Source organism: Mesoplodon densirostris, chromosome 16, assembly GCF_025265405.1.
Source record: "Mesoplodon densirostris isolate mMesDen1 chromosome 16, mMesDen1 primary haplotype, whole genome shotgun sequence".
NCBI classification, from domain to species: Eukaryota; Metazoa; Chordata; class Mammalia; order Artiodactyla; family Ziphiidae; genus Mesoplodon; species Mesoplodon densirostris.
The window spans coordinates 10,410,193-10,430,951 of NC_082676.1; the positions used below are offsets into that span (position 1 = coordinate 10,410,193).

The 20,759-nt window shown below is 46.8% G+C and overlaps 1 protein-coding gene across 2 annotated transcripts; it reads left to right on the forward strand.

The window, feature by feature from the left end:
- Window positions 1–1,622: 1,622 nt before the first annotated feature.
- Window positions 1,623–18,174, forward strand: SALL4 (spalt like transcription factor 4). 2 transcript variants are annotated; one of them, XM_060078350.1, is made up of 4 exons: window positions 1,623–1,752; window positions 11,988–14,324; window positions 15,166–15,446; window positions 17,755–18,174. In XM_060078350.1, exons 1-4 carry the CDS (start codon window positions 1,623–1,625, stop codon window positions 18,172–18,174), a joined length of 3,168 nt encoding a protein of 1,055 aa, XP_059934333.1. The 2 variants fall into 2 exon arrangements, with proteins under 2 accessions (XP_059934333.1, XP_059934334.1); XM_060078351.1 differs by having other exon boundaries at window positions 11,988–13,007.
- Window positions 18,175–20,759: the final 2,585 nt, after the last annotated feature.

Sequence of the window (20,759 nt, forward strand, 5' to 3'; positions counted from 1 at the left end):
AGTTTTATTGATGGCCATGAATATCAAAAAGATGATCAAGCTGATTTATTTTCTGCCTTGGGTTGTCCAAACACCCAGGTGAACATATTTATCAGCTTAGCATTCTATTTTGCTTGCATTCCCGATGCAGTTTACAAGAAACTGTAACAAGCTGGGAAGCTGATGAATAACTAATCAAGAAAATGCAATGCACAAATGTGGAGGAAGGGTCTATAATTGCACAGTTCCTTACAAGGAAGTAAATGCTAAATACAGACGCATGCCCAGAGGCACCAGGGAAACACTAATCAAAGACTTAGAAGGCTAAAGATTTCATCATTTATTCAACATTTATTGAGCATTTACATCATGCAAGGCAGTTAATGGAATAAAATACATAGAGATTTACTGTACGGGTGTGTATACATGTAATATTATACACACATACACAATTTTAGAAAATTCCAGGCATCTCCATGTCAGGATGTTGCAATCACTTTGAACTACACATCTTTTCCATAGTAAAGTCCATATTGCAAAAAATTCCGATAATGATTAGTTTGGCAACACCCAGTTACTATGACAATGCCCATTGCTGATCCATGGGAGATGTAAGAGGATTGTCTCAGTAATAAAATGATGTTATCAGACATTTATGGCTTGTGGGGAAAAAGTGCAGTCGCTCCTTGTTTTGATATTATCTCTGACTATACTTGCTTTTAATCTACCTTTTCTATACTTAGTATCCAGTCATTTTAAATTAAAAAAAAAAAAAAAAAACCCAAACCAAAACCAAAAATCAAGGTCTGCACTGTGACAGTAAACCAAACCTTTTGAGTATGAATCCTGGAGGTTATTATTTAGCATTTAAAGGAAATAAATCATGGTGAGGGGATAATCTGAAATTTGGGAAATTTGAAGGCCACCTTAAGAGTTGAAATGGGGTGGGAAGGTTGAATATACCACCATTTACCATTCTTCAGATACCTCCAGAATCAATTTAAACATTTCAGTGAAAAAGGAGATGGGAGGAGACACGGGTCAAATCTCAGTTTTTTGTTTTTTTTGTTTTTTGTTTTTTTTTTTGTTTTTTGGTAGAGGTAAACACTGAGCCAAAATATTTCACTGAAAAGACCTTCCTCCCCGGCTTGCGAGGATATCAACCTTACAAAAGTAATTTTTGGAGCACACTACCAAATACGCTCGTTCCAAAACTGTTACGGAAGCTCCAAGTTTTTAGTAAATATACAATCATTTTTCTTGTTCTCTCCGAGGATTCAGATAGCTGAAGCGAGGATGGGTCCCCCTCGGATTTCGTCCACGGTCCAGCCAATCTGAGCCCGGATGCTAATTAGTTGCTCTCCCCCGATGAACACGCCTTTGTCGCTTGTAGGGCCGGACTACAAAGCCCAGAATGCCTCGCCCCTCCCTGATCAATGAGGTCTTATTTAAATGATCTCTGAGGTCTTGGACCCAGGCCAATCAGCTGTCAGGGCTCATGATAAATCGCAATGCATTATTGATAATAATAATTACTGGGACATGCGCGTTCCGGCCGAAGGGGGGTAAATTTCCCAACTCCAGGAATTTGTGGCGGAGTGGGCAAATAACCGCGGCTCTCCAGGCGCCCCGATGCTCGCACCATGTCGAGGCGCAAGCAGGCGAAACCCCAACACATCAACTCGGAGGAGGACCAGGGCGAGCAGCAGCCGCAGCAGCCGGCCCCGGAGTTTGCAGATGCGGCCGCAGCGGCGCCGGCGGCGGGGGAGCCGGGTGAGTGGGGCTGGGGGCGCACGCCCCGGGCGGGCAGTTTCCGGGACGTTCGCGGGACCCTCGAAGGCGCGGACTTTGGGGAGCCAACGGCTTCCACCGCAGACTGTGGAACCGAGATCTGGGGGCTCAGTTAGTTCCAGAGGAGAGCGGCAGCCTCATTCCCCACCCCCACCCTCGTTAATTTTACACTTCTCCCCTTTTATCGCTTCCCCCCTCTTGTGTAAGTTTCACCCCCAGGTCTCGCTCTAATTGTAAAATTGACCCCCAGCCTCTCCTGTGTCCCTCATTCCTGAAAGGTTCCCTTCTCCTTGTCCTCTGCTCCTCGTAATTGGTTCCACTCCCCTCACTAGTAGCCTCCCCCCAACTTGTAACTTAGGCTCCCCTCCTCCCTCCCTGGCGCTGCTTTTTAAAAGAAAGACCCCGTGGGTCCCCACTCTTTCCCTCACCCGTTAGGGTCTTTGTAGGAAGCTGGGGAAGGGGCGCACCCTAGGAAGACCTCCCGGGGGAGCACGATCTGTTTGTTGCACGCGCCCCTCCCGGGCCAAGAGGGGGGAGGGGGCGCGACCTCTCCCCACCCCCAGGAGCTGGGGTGCGGGCCACCAGCGCTGCGGAGGGGATTGGAGGGCCCGAAGAGGTGGAGGAGAAGAGCACAGTATTTTCCTTTTTAAAAAAAATTTCTTTTTTGGTTTTCCTCTTTTCTCCCGGGGCTACGCCGCCTGCCGATCTTCGCCCTAACCTTTCGGGGCCTGACCTCCAGCCATCTTTGATTTCCGACTTCCTAAAAATAAACCGCGGCCGGCGGGAGGGGTGCGGGCCCCCAGGGGCGGGGGTCGCGGGCGCACAGCAGCCCCGCTGGGGTGCACCAGCCTGGCGTTTTGCGTGGCTTTTCTAGCGCGCCCGGCTTTCCAAACGCGCGCCCCGGGGGCCAGAGGGGAGAGGTCGGGCCAGGGCCGGGCGGTCGTGGCCAGGGCGAGCTCGGGGGGCTGACCCGGCCCACGCTTCCGCGCCGCGCGTCTTTAGGGTCTGGAGGAGTTCTGGACCCCCCAGCCCGGTCGGGAGCGGCCAAGCAAACTCCTCTCCTCCTAATCATGTAACCCAGGGGGCTTTAGGAGCCAGTCGATTTCCCACTATCTCCCCTCCGTCCTGGCCCGCCAAATTGTCGCCTGATAAGTTTTTCGCGTACGCGTGGGGGGAGGGGGCGTTTTTAACGTCCTCTTGGGCCTTGTTGGTGGCTTCTCTCCTCGCCGCCTGCTTTCTAATTTCCCAGCCCGTGATGGGGGTGTGCGCGGCAACCCCAGACTCTCCGAGCCACAACTCCGATGGGAAAACGGTTGCTACGTTTTGGTTACCGTACCTTTTATTTCGGGGAGGGAATGTGGTAAATTTCCTAAATTTATAATATAATGTAAATCCCTATTTCCCCCCAAATAGCATTTTTCCAGGGCAAATGAAAGAGATCGGCTTGACCGAGGGGGCGGCTGTGCGTTTTCGGGCGTCCGATGGTCAGGGCAGCGTGCACCCAAGGTCGGAGGAGGGTGGACTCTCTTTGTGCCTTGGGAGGGGGAGTGCGGGGGAGAATGGAGAGGCTTCGTTGCCTGGCCCACCTGGAACAAAAGGGTTAACCCTCTGCCCGCCCGCTTCCTCCCGAGAGGAGGGGCGAGCTCCTGCCTCTGACCCCTCCCCTGGTCCTGCGCTGACCTCCCCTTCCCCCTACCCGCTTCATTTTGGGTGGGCGCGCTCAAGTGGGGCTTTTGGTGGCGTTTGGCACCTTACGGGGAGCTTCTTAAATTAACGCTAGCTGGAGTTTGCAATCAGTTAACCCGAGCTGGTTAGGATCGCTGGCCTGGCTGTGCGCTCCCTCCACGATTTGGGAGGGGGAGTTGCTATTGATCGCTTGGGTTGGAGTGGACGGTCGAGCTGCGCGCGGGCGCCCCCTGGAGGCCCAACCTGGAACCGCGCCCTTTGCTGAGAGGCGGGTCCCTTCGCAGGTACCGGCTCACACCTGATGGGTGGGACAGGCTGGGGCAGGGGGATGGAGAGCGCTGGGCTGGGCTAGGCTAGGGACTCCAGTCGGTTGCTTGAGCTATCCCTGGCTGTGCCGGGTTTTCTTTGCCAAGTCTTTGGAATTCTTGGAAAGAATTCTTCGATCCTCGAATGTGTTTGCACAGTCCCCCAGTTGCCACCATAGGACAGAAGGTAGTTTTCCCAAGCAGTACATTTTAACTGATGCATTTTGTATTTGAGCAGCCTGTATGTATCATTTTAAAAATCCAGTTTAGACTGGTCTTATTTTGCAAAGCCAATTTGAGACCCACTTATAAAGAATGTACTTTTTGAGGGAGGAAAATGAAGTCCGGCAAAAAATTAGCAGATCAGAAAATCTGCAGGTGGTCAGGAGACTCAGGCTACATACAGGAAAATTAGCATTTTCTCAAAAGAGTTTCAAATGCCCTTTGTGCTAAACTGGATTACAGCCATCAACGATTAAGATTCCCAAATTTCAAATAACTGCCTAGCCCCAGTTTCTAAACTGAAATGACCTACATTGGTGGTAAGGATTCTGAGAATAGGGCACTTGGGAGCTTATATTTTAATAGAGGGAGAGGGAAATCTTGTTGATCGAAGTGTTAGTTCATGTTGCAGGCCGACTTTCTGTGTTTTCATCTGAGTTTCTGAAAGGGGCTGCAACTTGCCCACACCGCTTTTGTTCCGTTAAAAAGAAATTGCACAAGTCAATGCTAGTTGGTCCTTCAAGCCTCTGCTGCCTTCCTCACGGTGGGGAGTTGGGGAGCCATCTTGGGAGGGAGGGATAGAGTTAATGCTTCCTCTTTTAAAATGAAGTTAGGTTTTGGTAAGATTTTAGAGTGAGGTGTACATTCCAATCTGGTTGTATGACTTTCAGCTGTGTAACCTTGATTTCTGAGCTTTTGGGTTCTTCCTGTGTACCATGGAGATGAAGCATGCTGTTTATTTAGATAGTTTCAACGATACAAGACCCACTGTGTGCTGGAAATGTGATCAGTAATTAATTTTGTTCAAAATAACAATGTTTTATTTTTTATTGTGCCAAGATGGCACTGAACTGCCAAGTTGAGATAATTCTGCAGTTTTATCTGTAGCCTACTGTGTGCCAGACACCAGGCTGGGGACGTCAACGACATTATCTGTAATCCTCATTTTTACTCATTTTAGAGTAAACTTTAACTCCTGGTTGCAATGGCTTGCCCAGGGTTGCCTTGTCCTGTTTGATTTGAGCCTTGCTCTAAATCCAAGAAGCTGTGTTTATCGTGGTTTTAGAAGAGTTGGTTATGGGATGGGATTTTCTATCAGATGAGGGAGGTATGGTGAGTGTTCGGCTGGTTGTGTGTTATCTCTCCTCCTCCCGTTTAATTTTTGAGATGTGCCTTTGCAGGCTTTAGAATAAGAGGTCCTGCAAGTCGAAAATAAAGCAGAGTTTGCATTTGGTGCTCTGGGCTTTACTGCCCTGGAAAAAATGATGGGAAGAGTTCAAGATACTCCCTTTTTCATCATCCTTAACCTACTGTGTTTTTGATTGTTTAAAAAAGCATCTAAAAATTTTAAAAGCTCTAATTCCATGTAAGAACTGCATCTCTGATCGATGCCATCTATTTTTTTTTCTAGATTTCAAGTCTATGTCAGGCTTTGTTCCAGGGGGATCTGGGGAAGGAGGCAGCAAAAGCTCCTGCCTTCATGGAGTTTTTTACAAATTGCTTAAAAGATGAGCTCCAGTTGAGGCAATATGGGACGTATCTCTATAGTGTAAATAGCAGAGCTCGCACACCTTAGCACAAAGAAACTTGGATTCTTTTACTTTTTCCTTTTCAGCAGACTTGAATTTTGATCCAAGACCATATGGAACAATTTTTTTTTTGTACCTTAATTAAATAGAAAGTTAATTACTGCTCTAATTTGCCACCTACAAATTGAGTTAAGGGCTGTTCCTTAAGTGTTTCCCGGATTGCTGAATTCAGATGTAAAATTAAACTGGTAAACCAGTTTCTTTGAACTGGTTCAGCATTTAAGGACATCTCAATTTCCTTTTGTTTTTTGGTAAGCAGTTATCCTGCCGGTGGGGGTGGGGTAGAAGATGTTTATGTACTCTAGATAATCTGCTCATTGTAGTTCTTTTAATATAGGAATGGGGGGGGGATAAGCTTGAGGCATAATGCTTTTCTCAAGATACACAGGTTTGTTTCTTAAGCATTTTCACTGGCTCCAGAATTTGATTGGCCTCTGGCAGATGAGCTTTCTTCCTATACAATAGTAAGAGTATTTTCTATCCATTTGGCAGTGATTGAATCTAAGCCCCCTGCTGGGTTTACTGCATTCTTCCAACTTATTGGATAACTAGATGCTGAGAGATAACATTCCTAAAATTCGGAGTGGGGGTGGGGTGGAAGGAAGGAAGATCTAGTTGCTGTGTAATCCCTCTGAACTTTGCTTTTTCCTTTTGGGAAGGGTTAACTTAAGCATACCCAGCAATTGTTCATAACAGAGTCCTCTTACTCTTTGGCAAATACGCTTTCAGTATTTGCCAGTGGTGGTCTGGATGTCGAAGTACTTTTTACTGCACCAGCAAACAGAGCTCCTGCTGTTTGAAGACTCAAGTGGGATGTTGCCGGTATTGCTTGGAGGCTACAGAAGAGGCAAGCCTGTGTATACAGTGCAGGCAAGCTGGTATTCAGGTTGTAAATCACTCTTGGGAACTGTTGGATCCTTCTCGGGCAGGGAGCTTAACCTTTTTTGTGCCACATTCACCCCTTCTCAACAGAATGTATTTAAATGCATACAATAAGATACATAGAAATACCAAGGAAATAAATTGCATTGAGATAACACTTAGTAAAAATGAAAACATTTGTGATATAGTAACATGTGCTTCTTTATGAACACAATAAAGGAGATCTAGCAGTCAGTCAGGTAACCAGAATTTCCAGTAATGCGACCACGCTGACATAGGAAAATACATGCTTTCTGTTGATGACATAGGCATGGGTTCTGCAAATACCGCTGAGGTATGTTCCCCACGCTCATAATTGAAAGAAATGTTAAGTTTTAATTCAGCTGAGTGAAAATAAGGTTGCCATTTTTTTTTCCTGTCTAATTTCATCGGCCCCAGTTTAAAGAGTTATCTCCTTTAAAACCTGCATTGTCAGTAAGGGAATATTGTCCCCAAGGGGGTGAAAATTGTTTCTTTTGGGGGGGGCAAAAATGTTTATTGATGTTACAATGGTTTGTGGCCTTCCAAAGGACCATAGTGCATAAACAGATAATATAGTATATTGGTGGTATTAAAATTTGAGGAGGGGGTGATTAGGGGAAAAAAGCTTTAAAAGCCTTCCTAGAGGGGTAAAATGAAAAAAAGTTGAAGAAACTGCTCTAGAAGAAACAATTATAAATTAGGCCACTAACTTTAGTTCTCTTCTTCAATAGTATTTAAGACTATAATCCCTGCTCTTGTGTTTTACCCATATGGCACCTTGAGGCAGTTATTTCTGAGCCTTAGTTTCCATGTTTGCAAATTGGGAACAAAGATGCTTGTTTACGTGGCTACGAAGATAAGTGAGTTAAGGTATAGGAAGGAGTCTGAAGTGAGTGCTTTGTTGCAGTTTGTGGAGGATGGTAGTAGTTTTGCTTTGGCCCTTAACAAGCATTTGTACATGAGCTTTGTTAGAGATTTCCAGAAGTAGAATGGCTGAGAAAAGGGGTGTAACATGCTAATTAAAAAGAAGCCAAAGTACAAAAGTGTATACATTTATTTATTTATTTTTTGTGGTCAGGCTGCACGCCATGTGGCTCCCTGACCAGGGATCGAAACTGCGTCCCCTGCATTGGAAGTGTGGAGTCTTAACCACTGCATCGCCAGGGAAGTCCCAAAAGTGTATACATTTTAAAGTTTCTCTTCCACCCCAGGCCTGTGCTTCAAGAGGCAGGGACCAGCCACAGCATCTATTATTTCAAAAGTTTCCCACGTACATACTTATATCTTTATCCCCAGACACAAAGAGGGGGGAGCACATTATCTGTACATCCTGTTCTCTACACTTTTTTTCCTCTTGAAATCAGTCTTGGGCGGTTGTCTTACAGAGCAAGCATATATAATAAAGACCCACTTTATTTTTGAAGGCTACAAAGTAGTCATCTTTTTCGTGTACCCTGATTTATTGAATCAGAACCGTACTGACGGACCAGAGTGCATCCTTTTTTTTTTAGGCTGTTTGTTTCTATGAAACCTGTATCCTGGTATCACAGAAAGTAAACTCCTGGGTAGAAGGAGAATTACACTAAAATGATGATGATGGTGGATTGTGCTCTGAAGAAGTTGTATGTATTTATAGGCACCAGCCTACTGGTGTATTTCCCTCCCAAGAGAAACTCTTTAAGTTCCACTTCTAAAGTTCTTGACACATAATTGCCAAAATTGCACTTCCAGAAAGATTGTGCCAGTTTAACAACACACCCCAGAAAACACCCATTAGAAGTCTTGGGAAAGTGTACCAATAGATACTATCTTAAGGATTCTGGGAATTGATCAATATCTTTAATTAATTAATTAATTGGTTTATTTATTTATTTATTTTTGGCTGTGTTGGGTCTTTGTTGCGCGTGGGCTTTCTGTAGTTGCAGTGAGCGGGGGCTACTCTTCGTTGCGGTGCGCGGGCTTGTGGCTTCTCTTGTTGTGCAGCACAGGCTCTAGGCACGCGGGCTTCAGTAGTTGTGGCACTTGGGCTCAGTAGTTGTAGCTCGCGGGCTCTAGAGCACTGTCTCAGTAGTTGTGGTGTGTGGGCTCAGTAGCTGTGGCGCACAGGCTTAGTTGCTCTGCAACATGTGGGATCTTCCCGGACCAGGGCTCGAACCCGTGTCCCCTGCATTGGCAGGCAGACTCCCAACCACTGTGCCACCAAGGAAGCCCCGACGAATATCTTTAACTTGATTCTTGGAAATATGATTGCTTTGGAGCAGTTGTGGAGCCAGAAGGAAGGAGGTACCTACCTGCTACACTCCACATGGAAGTAGCAGGCGTGTATTGTGTCCTAAGTTAACCTCCCCACACCCCCAAACCTGACCCCTCAAGCTTTCCTGTCCCTCCTGGGGTTTCTGTGAGAGGAAAGATAGTCGCCAGTCTCAACAGAAGAAACATATGCTTGGGAGGAAGTGTATCAAGGAAGAGTTCAAAGGGAGGGTCTGGGTCCTGCGTGCCTGGGTTTCAGTGTTGGCTCCGCAGTTTACCACATGCCCTACCTTGGGGAAGTTAATGTCCTCTGTGCCTCAGTTTCTCCCTCTGTTAAATATAATAGTCTCTACCTCGAGTGGTTAATAACATGTAAATTACACCTGGTACATAGTAAGCGCTCAAAAGTTTATCTATGACTAGATTTTTCATTGTGTTGCCTTGGGTATAAGTCACATTACCTCCAAGTCTGTTTTTCTTATCTGTAAATGGGGCTGATGTTTAATAGGGTTGGAAGAGTATAGTATGGAGCACGGGGCACCTGGAGGTTCTAGTCTGGACTACAGGAGGCTATTGGGCTGCTCATCTTTTCATCAGCCCCCTTAGCCCCTGCCTTGTACTCAGTAGGAGGCGAGAAGTATTGTTAAATGAGTGAGGCTTTAAATGACTGGTACAAGCCTTATTGTGTTCAGCAGCCCTAGTTGCCCAGGTAACCAGATAAGCCACCGAAATAGAAAAGGTGGAGAAACTGATGTTCCCTGAATATGTACAGTATCTGCACTTTCAGGTCATAGGATGGTGCCAGGCTTACAGTCAGCACTCAACAAACATTTGTTAAATTAATCACATCACTTAACACAGGCATCTAACTTACGTGGTTGTCATGATTTTACACCTTTAATAGAAATCCTGAGGGGTAAGCCCACCGTATCAAACCTGTTTTCCATGGATTGATCCTGACCTGTTTGCTTTCTCTTGGCTCACCTCCAACCCACATACACCTTGCAGAACTTCTGATGATTTAGTCTGAAATTAGGAAAAGTTAAGTCAATTTATTAAGGCCGTGCTACAGAAATGTAAAAGAACCAGTGTCTGAAAATCTGATGGAAAGCATAGATCTTTCTCAAGAGAAATACACTTTGTTGCAAGATCAGCCCCTCCCCAAATTGTTGACTGACTCCTCAGGCAAAAACCCATGCTGTTGGGAAATGTAATTACCCAAGGAATTGAGGCAAAATGGGTTAGTTGGCTTTACAAAGTGATCATTTTATTTCAAAGATAAGTGGATACTGCCTGGTCTTACCCCCATGCATTTGTACATTTCAAATAGGTTTTGTTTTAAACAAAAATGGACACACCTTACAAACTATTCTGTAACCTACTTCCACCTAACTTCTGTCTCCATGTCAGGACATACGGAAATTCTGCATCATTTTTGTACCGTGGGTAAACCAAAATTTACCTTTTTTTTTTTTTTTCTTCTTTTGTGGCTCTAAACATTTCTGTGAAAAATATCCTTCTTCCTCCATGGATTTTTTTTTTAATACGTTTATTTATTTATTTATATTTGGCTGTGTTGGGTCTTTGTTGCTGCGCGCAGGCTTTCTCTAGTTGCGGCGAGCGGGGGCTACTCATTGTGGTGGCTTCTCTTGTTGTGGAGTGCAGCCTTCAGTAGTTGTGGCTCACGGGCTCTAGCGCAGGCTCAGCAGTTGTGGCGCACGGGCTTCGTTGCTCTGCGGCATGTGGGATCTTCCTGGCCCGTGTCCCCTGCGCTGGCAGGTGGATTCTTAACCACTGCGCCACCAGGGAAGTCCTCTCCACGGATCTTTGTATACGTGTGCAAACGTCTGTGGTTTGGATCTGTGCACCTGGAGTTGCTGGGTCTGAGGTGTGCCTATATGACTTCTCAGTGGTAAGGTGTACATATAATAGGTTAGGCAGGAAATGAGAAAAATAAAGTAGCTTAGAGATTCGCCACCCGCCAAGACTCAGGCATCTGGCTAAAGCACAGTCCCCTGACAGGCATTGTAACGTGCAGACTAGCAGTCACTGTGAAGGACATAGGACCCAACTGCAAAAGAAGTCCAGGGACCACTCATTTTCAGGAATAGAACTACCCAGAATAGGATGGTTGTTTGATTTTTGTGTAACAGAGTAGAAGTTGCAAATGGAAGGTGAGGAATAAAGTCCATCATTCCCATCCCTTCCTTCCTTTCTTGGGCTTCCTTCTTTGTTTAATGGCTTATTAATCCTTTAATGTCCTGTTAAGGCATTTCTATAGGTTTTTCATAATCAGGAAGGTCAGTGAAGTTTTTTTTCTTGGACATGCAATCTTTCCTTTTTTCTCAGTGTGTTTTTTCTTATATGAAAATACTCCTCGGACTATCTGCTTCATCTTCCCGTGTACGGTTCTCCATATTTTAGGTGAATTTATTACTGCTCTCATAATTTTTTAGCACCTTTAAACTTTTATTGTCCCTGGTGGGAAGGTACACTTACCACATTGTCTGAATGAGTGACTTACTGCAATTTCACTTTCGATGGGCCCAGGATGGAGATAAGCGGCCATGAATTGAAGAGGTTTCCAACATCATTTTATGGTGGCATGAGATCCATTTGCCTTTCAAGCCAGCTCTCAGCTGAGGGTGAGGGCCAGAGCTCCAAGGGGGTTATTTTAATGAATTGTATGCGTTTCTCCCAGGGCTGCCTTAATAAGTTGGCACAGACTAGATGGTTTATGACAGATTTATTCTCACAGTTCTGGAGGGTGGACAGCTGAAATTTAGGAGTTGCAGGGTTCCTTTTGGAGCCTCTGAGGGTGAGTCTGTACCAGGCCTCCTCCCTACCTTTTGTTGGCTTCCAGCCGTCCTTGGCTTATAAAAGCCACGTTAACTCCCGCCTTGGCTTCACATGGCCTTATTCTGTCTCGGGTCCCTTTCTTTTCTCCTTAAGGACACCAGATACTGGGCTTGGGACCCACCCTAATTACAATTGCAAAGATTTCCCCCCCTACCCCAAAGAAGGTCACTTGCACAGGTGCAGGGGTTAGGATTGGACATTTTGGGGGGTTATGATTTGACCCCCACTACCTAAGTGATTGGTTCACTTGAGACTCTTTGGATGCCTTGTTCCCTTACACAGTTTTGTACGTGTTGGGACACAGATCACGAAGACCTGTGGATTGTGAGCTGTGGTTTTTCCCAAGAAATCGCCCCACATCCTTTCTTGGGTAGAGTTCTTAGCTTTTTCTCTCTTGTCGCAGGTACTCCAATGAACCCCCCAGGGAGTGGCGATGATGTGAACGTGGACGGAGCAGGGATAAAGAGGCCTCGGCGGGAGGAGACTCACATCTGTGAGAAATGCTGTGCCGAGTTCTTCAGTTTCTCGGAGTTCTTAGACCATAAGAAAAATTGCACTAAAAGTCCACCTGTCCTCATCATGAACGACAGTGAGGGGCCGGTGCCTTCAGAAGACTTCTCTGGGGCTGTGCTGAGCCACCAGCCACACAGCCCAAGCAGGAAGGACGGTCACAGAGAGGACGGTGGCAGCTCAGGGGACACGAGGGAGAAGCCGGGGGCAGAGTCCGTCGTGTACTTAAAGACGGAGGCCGCCCTGCCACCCACACCCCAGGACATAAGCTATTTACCCAAAGGCAAAGTGGCCAACACCAACGTCACGCTTCAAGCACTACGGGGCACCAAGGTGGCCGTGAACCAGCGGGGCGCAGACGCGCCCCCAGCCCCACTGCCCGGCGCCAGCAGCATCCCCTGGGTCCTCGAGCAGATCCTGTGTCTGCAGCAGCAGCAGCTCCAGCAAATCCAGCTCACGGAGCAGATCCGCGTGCAGGTGAACCTGTGGGCCTCCCACGCCCTCCACTCCAGCGGCGTGGCCGGAGCCGACTCCCTGAAGACACTGGGCGGCCACGTGTCCCAGCAGGTTTCGGCGGCTGTGGCTCTGCTCAGCCAGAAGGCGGGGAGCCCGGCTTTGCCCCTGGATACCTTGAAGCCAGCCAAGCTACCTCACACCAGCATCCCTTCCGCTGCCAGCTCCGTGTCCCCGGGGCTGACGCCGTTCGCCCTGAAGCCAGATGGGACCCGGGTGCTCCCCAGCGTCCTGTCGCGTCTCCCGGGGGCGTTGCTACCTCAGGCCCCAGGCTCTGTGCTCTTCCAGAGCCCCTTCTCCGCGGTGGCGTTAGACCCGTCCAAGAAAGGGAAAGGGAAGCCACCGAGTGTCTCCCCGGTAGATGTCAAACCCAAGGACGAGGTCCTCTACAAGCACAAGTGTAAGTACTGTAGCAAGGTTTTTGGGACTGATAGCTCCTTGCAGATCCACCTCCGCTCCCACACCGGAGAGAGACCCTTCGTGTGCTCTGTCTGCGGCCACCGCTTCACCACCAAGGGCAACCTCAAGGTGCACTTTCATCGGCATCCCCAGGTGAAGGCAAACCCCCAGCTGTTTGCCGAGTTCCACGACAAGATGGCGGCAGGCAGTGGCCTTCCCTACGCGCTCTCTGGCCCTGTCCCCGTAGATGAATCCGGGCTCTCCTTAGACAACAAACCCGTCCTTGCGACGGGGACCCCCAATGTAGGGCTATCTCAGAATCTCTCTTCGGGGACTAACCCCAAGGACCTCATGGGTGGCCCATTGCCCAATGACCTGCAGCCTGGGCCTTCTCCGGAAAGTGTGGATGGATCCATCCTACCTGGGGTGGGGCCCAACCATAATTCCCCGAGGGTTGGTGGCTTCCAAGGGAGTGGGACACCCGAGCCGGGGTCAGAGACCCTGAAACTGCAGCAGCTGGTGGAGAACATCGACAAGGCCACCACCGACCCCAACGAATGTCTCATATGCCACCGTGTCTTAAGCTGCCAAAGTTCCCTCAAGATGCATTACCGCACCCACACCGGGGAGAGGCCGTTCCAGTGTAAGATCTGTGGTCGAGCCTTCTCCACCAAAGGCAACCTGAAGACGCACCTCGGGGTGCACCGGACAAACACGTCCATAAAGACGCAGCATTCGTGCCCCATCTGCCAGAAGAAGTTTACCAACGCGGTCATGCTGCAGCAGCATATTCGGATGCACATGGGCGGTCAGATTCCCAACACGCCTCTGCCGGAGAATCCCTGTGACTTTACGGGTCCCGAGCCAATGATGGTCGGTGAAAATGGCAGTACAAGCGTTGTCTGTCATGATGATGTCGAAAGCATCGATGTAGATGAAGTCTGCTCCCAGGAGGCCCCTGGCAGCTCCTCGAAGGTCCCCATGCCCCTTCCCAGCATCCACTTGGCATCACCTACTCTAGGGCTGGCCTCGGTGGCTTCCCTAGATGCCCCAGGGAAGGCAGGTCTCGCTGGTCTTGTCCTGCACCGACAGAGCAGCCGAGAAAATGGTTCAGTGGAGAGTGATGGCTTGACCAACGACTCTTCCTCCTCAGTGATGGGGGACCAGGAGTATCCGAGCCGAAGTCCAGATGTCCTGGAGACCACATCCTTCCAGGCAGTCTCCCCAGCCAATAGCCAAGCAGAGAGTGTCAAGTCCAAGTCTCCTGATGCTGGTGGCAAAGTGGACAGCTCCGAGAACAGCCGCACTGAGACGGAAGGTGATAGAGCTTTGGATTTAACTTAGGTCCATTCTGGGCACAGAGTCATCCAAAAGGAACCTGGGTTGAACTTGACAAATGGAGAGTGTGGTATATGTGAAGTAGCTCCTCTGTAGGGCGATTAGCCTTTCTGTGGGTACTTCTGGATAGAGGGCAATAATAACTACCTCTGTCGTAGTAGAGACATGCTTTTATTTACGACGGTTCTTGCAAGCTGGGTGTGGACAGCGTACTTACTTTTGGTGGGTTTTTATTTTCGTGTTTGAGCCCTGTGAGGGCAACATGGGTAATCCTAAGTAAATGCTCCAGTAAAGAGCATTTGAGAAAGTGGGGCACTGCTTTTTGGCCAATGAGATAAGCCATAGTTCCTTGATTCTGAAATCCCACTCCCTTATGTAAAGTTCACAAACTAATAACTCTTGAGGGAGAGAAAAGAATCTAACCTATTTTAAAACCACCCCATATAAAAGGGGTGCCTATTGACGGCATTAATGGCAAAAATGGGGGAATAGCAACATCGTAGAATCAGAAAGATAGTGCCAGGGCCTACTTTATAAAGGTAACTGTATGCAGGAATTTGAACTTGGAATTGCATTGCCTGTGACTGTTGCCGATACCTTTAAAGCCAAAACAGTAACCTTCTCTGAAGTGTTGGAGTCATTCTCCGTGCAGATAAACAAGTAAAAGGAAAGCTGCTTCCAAGGTGTCAATTTCCTGAACGCTATTTCCAGGCTGTCAAACAGTTGGGCAGTTGTGGTCAAAGCTCCTTTCTTTTTTGGATTGAAGAACGAATGACTGTAGGGTGATAATTTGGGATTTTTTTTTTTTCTGTGCACACCAGGTCGGAGCAGTGGCGCACCGACCTTTATGCGAGCCCATCCAGCCTATGTCAAAGTTGAAGTTCCTGGTGCGTTTGTTGGTCCCGCGACCATGTCCCCAGGCATGACACCTTTGCTAGCCCTCCAGCCCCGACGACAGGCCAAGCATCACGGCTGCACAAGATGCGGGAAGAACTTCTCATCTGCCAGCGCGCTTCAAATTCACGAGCGGACTCACACCGGGGAGAAGCCTTTCGTGTGCAACATTTGTGGGCGAGCTTTTACCACCAAGGGCAACTTGAAGGTGAGTTCAAGCCTCGCAGTGCAGTCAAAAAAGAAAAAAACGAAAAAAGAAGAAAGAGACTTTCTCACATTACAACATCTCTGAAGTTGGGATGCTCATTGTAGTCAGTGCCTGCATGAAATCGTTCAAGTCTAGAAACACAGATGATGTTTGTCATGTATTGTAATGTAGTGTCGGTAAATCCTTTACGGATTTGCCTGTGCTTTCAGCCTTGATGACCATCCTGTACGTTGGTTTTTGTTTTCCTGGCCTGCTAGGTTGAAATAAATACCACGAGTTAAACATGTAGGTAGTGCCACTGGAGTTAAAGGAAGAAAGCCTCCAGGTTTATTGGCCTTTCTTTGAAACTGAACAGCTGGGTTTTTCCAAGGAATATCCTGTGTCTATTGTTAGGAAAAGTTGGTTCCACCTAAGATATTACCTGGGAGACTGTCCCATGTAAGGATCGAAAGTGGCCTGTGTAAGGACACAGGATGGGAAACCTGGGTTTCCCTCATGGTCCTGCCTCTGCTTTGTTCCAGGCGTGTTTCTCTGGACCTCTTTTCTCTAGCTAGCTCCCCAGTGAGTAGACTAGTTGAATTCTTTGTAGTGAGAATAAAGGTTGAAACTTCATCTTAAAGTTGACCTAGAAGACCTCATATCATTTTAGAAATTAAAAGTACTTATTAAAAAAACTATATTCTTTGAATTTTTTAGTCTAGGTGGCAGAAATGTCAGGGGAGGAACATAGAAGTAATTTAATCTGTAATCCCAACTTCCAGAAATATAAAGCTTAAATTTGTTCAGGGGCCTTGGAATCAGTCTGGGGAAGGTTTGGAGCTGCTATTGCTGCATAAGTGACTTTGGGCAGGTGGCTCCTGTGCCTCGGTTTCTCAGGCTTGGGGATCATGGTAATGACCTCAGGGTTGCTTGGAGATTAATTGAGTAGTATTAGTGTTTCACATGATGCCAGGAACATCTTAATAATTTCTTGGAGTGATGAAGATCAAGTCACTTCTGAGCCCGCTGGGATGACTACTAACTTCTAAGCATGTCAGTGAAGTGATGTGAGAACGCTTGAAACCCAGTACCCACCACGTTCTTCAACTCTTTATAAAGAAAGGGATTTGAAAACTCAAAAGCCAGACCAGGAAAATAATCGCAGATAGGAGGCCGGCCAGGTTGAAGAAGCAGTAAGTGGTAGGGTCTCTTTCCTCTTCACAAGAGTCCTTGCCTTGTCTGCTACCATAGATGGAATAACATTCATTCCCCGTGGCCTCGTGTAACCTTTCCCAACTAGGCTTATTTTTCTCTACAGCAGTGATTACTCTTCTTGAGACACTATGTATTTAGGATGTCAGCTCCATCAGGCCAGGGTCTGTTTTGTTCAAAGATTATTTTTTTAACTCAAATTTTTATTCAAGTAATTGTCGATTCATGCAGAGGGAGAAGTCATACAGAGATGCTTACCCACTTTGCTAGTTTCTCCCAGTGATAGAATTTTGCACAACTATAGAATAAATAATAACCAGGATATTGACACTGATGTAACCTACTGGTCTTATAGATTTTCCCATTTTACTTGTGCTCCGTGTCTGTATGTGTTAAGTTCCGTACCATTTGGTAACTGTGTAAGTTTGTGTGTTCACAAGTTGTAACCCTAGCACTGGAAACAACACTGCTATGTAGTAGGTGTTGACAACAACTGTACATGTGAACAGTGGTATGGGGAAAATTGGAATGTGTATTCCCCACCTCGGTTGCCCTTACTTGCCTCTAGGCAGGAATGTAGATCCATGGTTGCCAGATGATCTGATTCTTTTTTCCCGTAAGAGAATAGGTATCTGTATTTCTTTTTTTAAAATAAATTTATTTATTTATTTTTGGGTGCATTAGGTCTTTGTTGCTGCACCAGGGCTTTTCTTTAGTTGCGGTGAGCGCGGGCTACGCTTTGTTGCGGTGCGCAGGCTTCTCATTGCGGTGGCGTCTCTTGTTGCGGAGCACAGGCTCTAGGCACATGGGCTTCAGTAGTTGTGGCACGTGGGCTCCAGAGCGCAGGCTCAGTAGTTGTGGCGCACGGGCTTAGTTGCTCCACGGCATGTGGGATCTTCCCGGACCAGGACTGGAACCCGTGTCTCCTGCAGTGGCAGGCGGATTCTTAACCACTGCGTCACCAGGGAAGCCCAATATCTGGATTTTTTAAACATAAAATCTAATTTTAAAATATACGTTTAGATAGACCAAACCCCTAGGCAGACTTGACTTTGGTTTGCCCACATGCAATACCATCTCTGTTTCGGTGGAAACCTTTCTGTCCCTCTTCCCACAGGTCCATTATATGACGCATGGGGCCAACAATAGCTCAGCACGCCGTGGCAGGAAGCTGGCCATCGAGAACACCATGGCTCTATTAGGAACGGACGGAAAGAGGGTCCCCGAGATATTTCCCAAGGAAATCCTGGCCCCTTCGGTGAACGTGGACCCTGTTGTGTGGAATCAGTACACCACCATGCTCAATGGTGGTCTGGCCATGAAGACCAACGAAATCTCTGTGATCCAGAGTGGTGGCATTCCCACCCTCCCAGTGTCCCTGGGGGCCAGCTCTGTGGTGAATAACACCGCTACCTCCAAGATGGATGGCTCCCAGTCGGCCATCAGTGCCGAGGTGGAGAAGCCAGGAGCTGCCGACAGCGTCCCCAAACACCAGTTCCCTCACTTCCTGGAGGAAAACAAGATTGCCGTCAGCTAAGCTACAGGAGAACGCACGTCGAAGGAGCAGTGCAGTGATCTCTCTAGAACTGTCCCTTTTTTGTTTGTTTTTCTTAAAGACCCCCATCTCCTCCAGTTTTCTTCCTGATGTGCAAATAATGTTTACAGTTGTGACCACAACCTCAGGCACATCCTACAATCACAATGTTGCTATGCTGCTTTGCAAAAACAAACAAACAAGAAAAATCAAACAAAAAAAATTCATACTAAAACAAATATAGACTAGTATTTTTTTTAATTTTGGAAAGAAGCGGGTCTTGCAAAGTAGTTTTGTTACTTGCAACAAACTATATACATAAAACCTTTGTACAACCTAGAGTAACTGTTTCCAAAGACTGTCACCGATTTCAAGTTGGAAGGTGTTGAACCACCATGGAGAAGACAACTGTTTTGCCTGGTTGGGGGTTGGGGGGAGGGGTGGGTGGGTACAGTATACTTACTTCTGCGGTGACTGTATGCGGGTAAATGGACAAGGTCTGTCGTCTGTTTAGGGACCTGTTTGGTATTCTCCCAACCCTACACCCATTTTTCTTTTCTTTTTTGAATGTACTTTTTTTTTTAAACCAAGGTTGTAGAATTCCAAATTTTTTTTCAACCTTGGAACCTTAAGTAGAATGCCCTCAAGTGGACAGATTTTAGTCCTTAGAAAGTCGGTGTGTGTGTTGCTGCTTATTTAAATACAGTTCAGTTGGAGCCCCAAGAGTGCCAAGGTGTCCTCCCTATGCTTTCCAGATGCCCTTCTTCCTAAAACCAGGAGAGGTGAGCACCTGAGCAGGGAGTCTCAGGTGACTTAATTTAGTCCACCGGTGCCTACTCTGAAGAGCTGGGTGTCCTTTCTTGAAGAAACAAACTCACCGGAAGGGCGTTTCTTATTATATACTAATAACTTCTTATACTAATTTGTACCAGAAGTTCCTTGATTGTGACTTCTGTCAAGTAATTATGAAGATTTTTTTTTTTTTCTGAGTATTGCATGAAGGCTACCAAGTTGGAACAGGCAAGTCCTGGATGTGAAAGCTTTAATTTATCTACCTCATTCATGTGTTATTTTTGTAGCTATAGTCTCTATTTTCTTATTTGATGACCGCTGAAGTGTTCCTAGGCCCTGTCGTAAACCTAAGAGTTGATGTATTGGTGGGAGCAGCTGGATGTTCAACCTGTTGTGATTCTTTTTTTCTTAATCCCCCTTTTGTGTATGTGATATTAAGCAGACGATGAAGCGTTCGTTACTCTCGAGGATTTAACAAGGAAGGAGAAAGAAAGACCCACATTTCTGGGTGAAGTCTTTGCCCCTCTATGTGGAAAAGTGGATTGCGACTGTTCTCAAGTCTGTCTCTCGGTAATTGCACCTGACTTTAGGATCCAAAAAAAATTTTTTTTGTTTTGCCAAGTTGTGCCTTTCCTTCTGGAATTGTAAGTGAACACATAATAGTACGTGTTTACACTGTGAAGTGGATATTGTTACAGAAAATACACCAGAGGCTTTCTCACTTGTTAAGCTAATAATGCCTTGTGAATGTATGATCTACGGAGAAACCCCTGTAGTTTTTACCTGCTGATGCTGTCTGTCTGTTGGAGAATAAATTTTGGATGGTTCTTTTTTTCACCACCAGGCGTGTATGTAAGTTTTTCTGGTAGTTTCTGCTCTAAACTTGAGAATCCTGGACTTCCCTGGTGGTCCAGTGGTTAAGACTCCACGCCTTAAATGCAGGGGATGAGGGTTCGATCCCTGGTGGGGGAACTAAGATCCCACATGCTGCGCAGCGCAGCCAAAAAATTGTTTAAAAAAACCCCTGAGAATCCTTAATTGACAATCATTTCCAGCTCCCTTGGGACCCTCTAAGTCCTGAAATTGAAGCTGCACATCTGGTTACATCTGTGCCTGACCCACTACTCAAGCACACACAACTAACTACTTGCTGGTTGGTATCTTTCTTTTTTAAGGCATTTGATTAGAGTCCTCTCCTTCTAGAGAACTTTGCTTGTGTTCGCTTGTAACTGTGGAAAATTTATCAGGCCCTAGACGATCCCACATCTCAACCCATCCACACCTGGTTACACGTCACTGGGCAGAGAGACAGGTTCTGGTTTTTTGTTTTTGTTTTTTTTGGCCATGCCACACAGCATGCGGGATCTTAGTTCCCTGACCAGAGATCGAACCTGTGCCCCCTGCAGTGGAGTGCAGAGCCCTAACCACTGGACCGCCATGGAATTCCCAGAGAGACAGTATTTTAATCATCTCATACTTACAGGCTGGCTGCTTCGAAGGGGATGGGCTGAGAATCACATAGGAGGTGGGATTTAATTCCAAGGGAAGAATCTTAGAGAGGGTGGTGGGAAAAGTGCTCCTTGAGAGAGACGCAAGGGCAGGACCATGGTAATGTCCTCCTGGCACAGTACCCTCTTGTGCTGTGTTGTGTCTTTGCAAGACACGGCAGCATCAGGCTCATGATGTAATGGATGTGGGTACCGCAGCATCCTGGAAAAAGGAGTCTTTTGACATCCAGGAAAAGTCTAGGAGTTGTGTCCGTATCGCCTTTGACCTGATGTGAGCTCTGCGTGTCA

Bases quoted from the DNA above. Each gene is read 5' to 3' on its own strand.
- SALL4 (XM_060078350.1), top strand. From the start codon at position 1,623: ATGTCGAGGCGCAAGCAGGCGAAACCCCAACACATCAACTCGGAGGAG. The intron at 14,325-15,165 runs GTGATAGAGCTT...TGTGCACACCAG, and splicing joins CAGCCGCACTGAGACGGAAG to GTCGGAGCAGTGGCGCACCG. The intron at 15,447-17,754 runs GTGAGTTCAAGC...CTCTTCCCACAG, and splicing joins CCACCAAGGGCAACTTGAAG to GTCCATTATATGACGCATGG.